This window comes from Ovis aries, chromosome X (assembly GCF_016772045.2).
Source record: "Ovis aries strain OAR_USU_Benz2616 breed Rambouillet chromosome X, ARS-UI_Ramb_v3.0, whole genome shotgun sequence".
Lineage (NCBI taxonomy): Eukaryota > Metazoa > Chordata > Mammalia > Artiodactyla > Bovidae > Ovis > Ovis aries.
In genome coordinates this window covers 89045886-89054842 of record NC_056080.1, presented here as the reverse complement: position 1 = coordinate 89054842, position 8957 = coordinate 89045886, and the positions used below count along the sequence as shown (strand labels likewise).

The following is an 8957-nucleotide window of genomic DNA, read 5'->3' as shown; positions in this document are numbered from 1 at the left end:
TATTCTCTCTGGAGTGCAGTAATGTGTCAAGCAGTGAGCTTGGGAGTATCTATAGGTTTGGCATGGCTTTGGGCAGCCCATCTTTTCATGTTCAGGGTTGTGTTCCTGTTTTGCTGGAGAATTAGCATGGTGTGTCTTTCACTGGTACTTGTTGGCTCTTGGTTGGAGCTTGGTTTCAGTGTAGGTGTGGAGACATTTGAGTGAGCTCTTGTCTATTAATGTTACTTGGAGTCAGGAGTTCTCTGATGTTCTAAAGTTTTGTAGTTAAGCCTCCTGCCTCTGGCTTTCAGTCCTCCTACAGTAGCCTCAAGACTTCTCCATCCATATAGCCTAGATGATAAAACCACTAGGTTATTGGCAAAACAATTCTCCACAGCCAGGAGCACCCAGAGAGATCCACAGAGTTATATAGAGAAGAGAAGAGGAAGAAAGGAGATAGTGGTGACCTGGAGTAGAAAAGGGAGAGTCAAAAGGAGAGAGAGCAATCAAGTTGGTTATCAAATCCCTCAGGGAAAATTGATACTGAAAATTAGATTCTTAGAGGTAAAAGATTGATAAAGAAATATCAAGCAGCAGAGATTAAAAACCTAGAATAAATGTTAGACTCTCAAAAATACAATATAAAAAATACAAAACATAATCAATCACAACAATTTTTAAAACATGTAGAATTTGTTTTTAAAAATCGGGTTTTTTGAAAGGTAATATTAGTCTATAAAAATAAAAGTTAAAGGAGTAATAAAGAACTAAATTTAACAAAAACTAATGTGATAATAGTAAAAATATATCTAGGAATTTCTCTGGAGCTGTTGTGGGCAGTGTTGTGTCAGTTCATTGTCAGACAGACCCTTGTTCCAGGTTGTACTTGTTCTTAAGGTCTATAGGTGCCCCTCAAATGCACAATCTCCAGTATTAAATGCAGGATTTTATCTGATGCATCTGTCACTTCCAGAGCAGTTCCCCCTTCTTTGTTTATTTTGGCTTCCTCTGTTTGCAAGTCTCTTCTGTTTCTAGTTTCTGCCCTGACACTAGGGGGTGAAGATGGCCACTTATTTAGACTCACTTGTTTAGTTGTGTTGTGGGGAGGGAGGAACACTGCAAATAAATACCACTGGCATGTGTGGGTAGTGTTCACAGTGGATGGACCACACTGGGTTTGCCACAGCCCAATGCAGTGTGTACTTCCCAGGTGTACACTGGTCAGGCTCCAGGGTACTCTGCAGGGGCACTGTCACAAGTGGGCCCTACATTTCATGCAGTTCCCAGGACTAAGCACTCAGGTTCTTATGTGCTTCACAGGGGCACAGACCCAGATGGGCTGTGCATTTTGTGCCCTTCCCAGCTCTGTACAGCTCAGGAACCAGGTGCTTGGCGAGCACACTGTCCCAGGTGGGCCATGCATCTTATTCACCTCCCTGGTCCTGGCCACTCAGTTTCCTGGGTGTGCTATGAGAGCACAGTCCCAGGTGTGCCATGTGTCTCTTCTGGGGGCTGATCTCAGGCTCTGACACGCCTGGCAGATGTCAACTGTCCAGGATCCTAGGAAGATATGGTTAGCAACTGGGAGCCTCCTCACAGTTTGGTGGAAGATGCAGTTTCTTGGGCTTAGATTGCTGCAGTCCCTTGCCTTCTAGCTCTGGCTGTTGAACAACTACCTCTCTGCCTCCGGGAGGTAGGGCCCTATATGGCAGCCAGTTTGCTCAATCCTTTATTCTGTGAGTGCACCAGGGGTCAGCATGAGGCCTTAGAGCCTTTTGTGGAAATGGTCCTTTATTTCTGTCTCTCTGGTGATCCCAGGGTTTGTGTTGCTGTTTCACATTACTCCCTCAGATTGTCCTCATGGAATTCAGGCCTGGTCCTTACCCTAAGGACTGATGATTGAGTGTGCACCTCCTTGCCCAGTCCCCACTCACTGGTGGTGGACATGAGCATCTGAGCCACTTTTCTGTCTCCCCTAGTGGTTGTGGCTAGGTGTGTATTCTGTGCTTTTTTTTTTTTTTTTCTCCTCCTGGTTATGTTGCCCTCTAAGATTCCAAAATTCCCCCTATATACACCTGTGAGAGGGTTTCCTACTGTGTGGAAACTTTTCCTCCTCACAACTCCCTCCCCAGGATGAGTCTCTCTCACTACATTTTTTGTCTCTGTTTTTGTCTTTTATATTTTGTCCTACTTCCTCTTGAAGAGATTGGACTGCCTTTCTGTGTGCCTAGTGTCTTCTGCCAGCATTCAGAAGTCATTTTGTGGAAGTTGCTCAACATTCAAATGATCTTTTGATGAATTTGTTGGGGAGAAAGTGGTCTCTCCATCATATTCCTCCACCATCTTGGGACCTCTGGAAGAGAAAGTCAATTTTTAGGATATAATTTATTACTGCTACCTACTTAATAAGTTAGGATAGTATTCAATAATTTGATCAATTATCTTTTTCTTAAAGCCTATACAAATAACTTTTCAGAATTCCTACTTGGGTTGCAATTATTATACAGTCCTGTGTGCCTCCAGAGAAATCTAGTTTTATTTCTCAAGCTTTCTTTACCTTGATACCAATTTTTGACCTTGATGAGATAGAATTTCAGTGTACTTTAACATGACAATTATGGTGTATGCAATAAATTATGCTCATTTTTTTTCTATGTTATTGTTGCCAATACGTTTAACTTCTAATTCTTTTGTTATATTATGGTTTTATTTTGTGTGTATATGAACATTTATTTATTATTATTTTAAAACTATTTTTATTAAACTATGGTTAATTTACAATGTTGTATTTCAGGTATATATATATACATATATATATGTGTGTGTATATATATATATATATATATATATATATATATATATATATAAACTCTGTGATACATTGGAATTTACAATGTTTTGAAAGAAGACTCCAATTTGGTATTTTTCCTAAAATGTTGACAACTTGTCTAAGCAGTGTTCATGCAATGATCTACCCTTCTATATTTATTACTGATGGTCTTTTAAATGATTTATTAAATAAATTCTTGGGCTATCTCAGATATCTGTTCACTTTTACTCATTTTCAAAGTGTTATGCTAGTTCCTTACTGTATTATTGTAGCTTCATGTTATCAGCTCCTTTGTGGGAATTATTTTCACTCTTCTTGCAGTTGAATTTTATAATAATTTTGATAGATTTAAAGAAAATAATACTGCTGAAGTTTTTATTGTGATTTTAGTAGATGCATGTAATAATTTGGAAATATTTGACATCCTTACAATATTCAGTTATCTTTTCAGAAATCATGGAATCTTTCTTCATGTTTTCAAGTCTTCTTTTATGTCTGTTAGTACTATTTTGATATTTATGCTTCCCTTTCCAGTCTCTTACTAAGTAATATTTTGTTGTTGTTGTTTCCTGTGGGAATAGAACTATCCTAGAAGTATTTTATTCTTCCAGAATTTGCATAAAGATAGTGAAGGATATATTACTACTCTCTGTGCCTACTAGAGGTCTCCAAGAAGAATTTTAAAAAAGCATTTGTGCATACATTAGAACATTATATGGCTGAATATATTTCAGTAGTTAATTGGTTTTTCTGAAGTATTTTGCATTCTCCCTGCAACAGTGATTTCACTTTTTAAAATACAAAAATACTGGGACATTAACAAGAACATGAAACAATTCTTAAAGAGGAATAGAACATCTCACTGTAATTAACAGACTTTATCTAACCTCTTGGTGTGACAGTAATATATCTTTGCCAGGAGAAAAGCAAAGGTACTATTATTCATTCTTTTGACCAATATTTTAGAGAGTGCCTTCTACTTTGCACCTGCTAATTCTAGAGGGAGGTACTAGGGACACAAAGGATCATGCAAATTTGTGTAGAATGTAGTTGCCACAGGTATGGAATCGGGATCTAGTAGAGGAGACAGACACATGAGTAATAAATGATAAGATGTGTGGTGTTTTTCATAGATCCACTGTGCTTTTTGGGACTGTCATGAAGGGAAGTATTAGTTTTGAGTAGAGGAAGGTCTTATGGATGGATGAGTAGAAACTTAATGGGCTGAACCTAATATGAATGAGACAAGTAGAGAGTATTGATGATGCCCTCATTTGCTCAACAAATGATGGACATTTAAGTTGTTTCTATGTTTTTGCTTTTGTGAACAATGCTGCAATGGACAAGGGAATGGAGATATATCTTTGAGATCTCATTCACATTTCCTTTGACTATATACCCAGAAGTGGGATTGCTGAATCACATGGTAGTTTTATTTTTAACTGATTAAGGAACTTCCATACTGTCTTTCATTGTAATTGTACCAATTTATGGCCCCACCAACAGTTGATGAATGTTCATTGTTCCACACATCTTGACCAACACTTGTTATCTCTTGTCTTTTAGATGATAGTTATTCTGATAGGTCTGAGGTGCTCATTGTGATTTGATTTGTATTTCCCTGATAATTAGTGATACTGAGCACCTTTTCATTAATTTTATCATTTAAGTAATGAGAACTATGACTTGTTTTAGAGTAAAGTTGATTGGAATCATAGTTGATATTTTGAAGACAGAAAGAAGAAGAAAAGATGGCAGGCAAGAAATCAAGTTAGGAAGAGAGGATATGATGTTGGATAAGATACTTTTGCCCTAAATTAGGACAATGGCTGTAGTGTGGGAGAGGAAGCGGTGGATTTGAATGTTATGCAGAAAGACTTGATAAGAATGTAAGCAGTATGAGAACAAGGATTTTTGTTTGCTTCTGTTTTGTTCATTGCCATATTCCCAAGCATCTAGAGTACTGTTTGGCATGTGATAGATATTAGATAACTAGCTATTGGATGAATGATATATTTGGTGGCTGAATAATTGTTTTGGAAGAAAATTAATGAGAAGTATATTTGAGGGAGTAGCAGAAGATGACGTTGAGGTTTTCTAGTTGTGTGATAAGGTGAAAGATGCTGCCATCAGTAAAGGTTGACAAATATGAGAATAAGATGGGCTAGGAATGTGAAGATCTTGAGGAGGGAGAATTGTGCCTTATATTTTTTAGGGTGAAATTTGTTGGAACTGGTTGGAATTTCCTATAATCTGTGTACATTCTGTAATTCCACTGTACATCTCTAGTATGAGTGGCTGCAAGATTTTTTCAGCATGGGCAACTTTACCTGGGTAATCCTGTGATCTGTTGAGGATCATCTTTAGGAAAATGCAAAGAAGCAGAATAACGGGCAGAAGGGGCAAGCTAAGGAGCTGGAAAGTCCTACTACTCACTGGTAATGGTTAGTTGAGAAAGAAAAATGAGCACCTCTAAACTGTTGGCTTTTACCCACTATTTAAACAAAATAGCATGTTTAGCTATCAAGTGAGATCGTCTGTTGATAGGGCAGGCTCCAATCCCAAGGAGGATTCAATAGTCCACGTGTATGTCAGAGTAAATACAAGGAGAAATTAATGTTAATTATACTATTTGGAAGCCCTCTCTAGTTTCCATAAGCTTGAGACCTCTATTAATCCTCCCATTAAGTACTTCTACTTGATGTTGGGTTTACTGGGAAGAGATTATGTACTGAGCTCAGAGAATAATTCAGCATTTTCTACTTAAGGTTAACAGTTCCTCCTGAAGAGGAATGAAAAATGTGAAAGGAAGAACATAGAAAAGTGATTAGATCTTTCCACCACATTTACCTCTCCAAGTTCTATGTCAACCAGGCACTTCTTGCTTTTGTTACATGGGCAAAAAGTCTCTTAGTTTTATAAACAACAGCCTAAGAGAAACATTTTCAGCCAAAGAAATGCATCTTTTTTTTTTTTTTTTACTTTACAACATTAGTATTTTACTGTGTAAACTTTGATCTTTACAGATATGACTATATGAAAGCTTCCGGAGGCAGAGAAGTGGTGAAAGTGGTACTTCAGGAAGGAGAAGTGGCAGTGGATGAGGCAGCCTGTATAGAGCCAAGGCAAGCCCATGGCTTTGTGCTACACAGGCAGCTTCCCAGGCCAGCCATTCAGGAAATTGATTCCTGTGGCAACCATGGAAACACAGTAATGCCTCAGTCTTATCTTCAGTTCCAAGGACTCCCAGAGCTTATGAAAATTCCCCCAGACAATTCACCTACTGATGGATACAGGTTTCACTTTCAGTTGTCAAATGTGAATAAAGACAACAATCAAGACCATATGCAAAAAGATGTCTCCAGCTATTATCCTTTACAGCCCAGTTGCTTGCATCTGATGCAAGAAAACGAGATGGAGTGTACAGCCGTCTACTCTGAGCTGTTGATGCAAGTGAGAAAGAGCCAGGCAGACAAGGAATCCTACAACAAATGGAAATACATAAGACCATGTAGAGCAAAAAGAATGCCAATTCGGAAAGCACCTCAAGTCATTCCAGATCCAGTGCCTGAGAGAAAAAGAACAGCTCCTGTTAACCTGGCTTACACAGTCCGTAAATCACGTGTGCCCAATAGTGTTCACACTCGACCCTATCGGGAGAGGGTGATTCACTTATTAGCACTGAAGGACTACAAGAAACATGAACTTCTTGTTCGACTTCAGAGAGATGGCATGACTGCAGAGGACAAGGATTCCCTTGGAAAACTTTTGCAAGAAGTAGCTCATCTGAATACTCAGGATCGTTCATATTCTTTAAAGAATTGTGTTTTTAAAGAGCTCCAAAGAGACTGGCCTGGGTACAATGAGCTGGACAGGCAGGCATTGGAGTTAGTGCTTGCCAGAAAAGTACATCCACTTTTCAAAGTTACTGGAACCGACAATCCACAAGTTTCTATAGATTCTAGTACAGATGAAATATTTTGTCCTTCTCAGGAACAGCTTTACAATTCAGCTGACATTGATTATGCAAAGAACAAAAAAGTTAGAATATCTCACCTGACAACTAAACAACAGCCAGCATCAAGTGATTGTTTGAATAACACCAGTGAAATATCTGCCATGGGTCACCCACCATACTCTGAATCTACCACCAGTCTTAGCTCTCCATCATTGCCCAACATCCACATTCCGACTTCAAATTATCTTCAGCCTGTCTATTCTAAGTGTAGTTATTCTAGCATTACAGAAGGACGTGAGACTCAAGACCCACATGTTGACAGGTTTAGTCAAAGCAGTAGAATTTTTGAGTGCCAGCAGGGTAAACACACTCTGCAAACATTAACCTCTATTTCGGTTACAATGAAGTATCCGAAGCATATGGAAAAACAGCATTCACTGACTGGTGAGAAATTAAAATACAGATTTACAGAATATAAAACAAAAAGCAAAGAGTACAGTATTAAGATTTTGGAGAAACAGCAGACAGAAAGTGAAAGACAAGATGAAGGTGCAAAACCAAATTCAAGTGAAGAAGTTGCAAAGGTTTGCACTCCCACTGGGAAGAGCTGTTCAACATCTGAGCTTCCAGATTATCTGACTAGCTATGTCACTATAATTTCCTCTGAGCAACGTGAGCGTTATGAGCAGGAATTTAGAGTAGATTATGAGGAATATAAGGCCTTGCATGAAAAGTTGCTGCCTTTTTCTAAAATATTTGTTTTTCTAACTTCACAAAAGGAGCAGTTTCCTCCAGATTCAAGAGAATATGAAGATATTAATAAAAAAATCTCACTAGAATATCAGAAGATGAAACAGATGAATCACAATTATTTTGAAGAAAAATTCAGATGCCAATATCTCTACAACAAGCTGGCTCACATTAAAGATCTGATAAATAGTTATGACCAGCAGTGAATACAGTCACAGTCATAACCTGAGAATAGTTCTAGGACCAGGGTAAATAAATGTAAGCTTATTTATTTAAAATTTCAAGTTACTTACTCCAAGATTCTAAAAGGATGAAGCTTCACTGTTGAAACAATCAGTAGTACTATTGTAATTTTCCTTTTACTTTTTATGATTTTTTTTAATTTTATATTTATTAGCTTTATGTTTCTTTATTTTTATTTGATTAGTTTGCTTTATGTTGATTTATGTTTCTTTTTGTTTCTAAGTCTCTTTTTATTTATTCTTATCATTTACTTTTTATTTTATTTTACCTTTTATGTACTTCTGAAGCTGTTTCATCTGTTCCCTTCTACCACAAAATTTGTTTTCATTCCTTTAGTTCTTTTCAAAACATTCTGAGGATCCAGTGACTTTGAAACAACCTTGTACACATTTAAAAAATAAAAGCTTATAATGAGCGATGGAAAGTACTTTTGAATAAATACAGCCTCTTTTCCTTTCTTAACACTTATGCAAGTTCAGCCTTAAAACACAGATGTTCAGAAAATTATAGAAAATACTATGATTCTTCAAGCAGTACACATTTTCGTTTCATTAAGTTTATTTGTTGATCAAGCATGAAACTTGATTTTATCTTAGAGAGCACAATTTATGTGGTCAAACATGCAAAGCTTTTAACTAACAATTCTATGTTATCTCTTCAAAGTACTACCAGTTGAAACAGGGAATATTATGTTTGCAAATTTAAGTTTTTAAATGTTTTCCACAATATGAATATTGTCTTTAGTAAATGTTTGTTTCCATCATCTAACAGAAAGTTATTATATAGCAAAGAATGACAGTTTTGTACGATAGAAAGGCGAATGATAAAATGAACACTTAACAACTTGAAAACCAATTTAGGAAGCAGAAGATTCCCAAGTCCTTTGCAGGTACCTTTGTTCTCTTATCTTTCCTGTGTCCCTGTCCCGCCTCCCCTGAAAGTGATAAACACTCCCCCAAATTTATGTTTACCTTTGATTTTCTTTTAAAATCAGTTCAGTTCAGTTTAGTTGCTCAGTTGTGTCTGACTCTTTGTGATCCATGGACTGCAGCATGCCAGGCTTTCATGTCCATCACCAACTCCTGGATCTTGCTCAAACTCATGTCCACTGAGTCAGCGATGTCACCCAATCATCTTATCCTAGGTCGTCATCTTTTCCTCCTGCCTTCAATCTTTCCCAACATCAGACTCTTTTTC

General features: G+C 37.4%; 1 protein-coding gene across 1 annotated transcript; it reads left to right on the top strand.

Moving 5' to 3' along the window:
• The first annotated feature begins 4890 nt into the window (after nt 1–4890).
• Nucleotides 4891–7723, top strand: LOC101112382 (RNA polymerase II elongation factor ELL2-like). The gene is made up of 3 exons (XM_042242346.1): nt 4891–4922; nt 5836–7127; nt 7239–7723. The coding sequence occupies exons 1-3, from the start codon at nt 4891–4893 to the stop codon at nt 7721–7723; spliced, it is 1809 nt and encodes a 602-aa protein (XP_042098280.1).
• Nucleotides 7724–8957: the final 1234 nt, after the last annotated feature.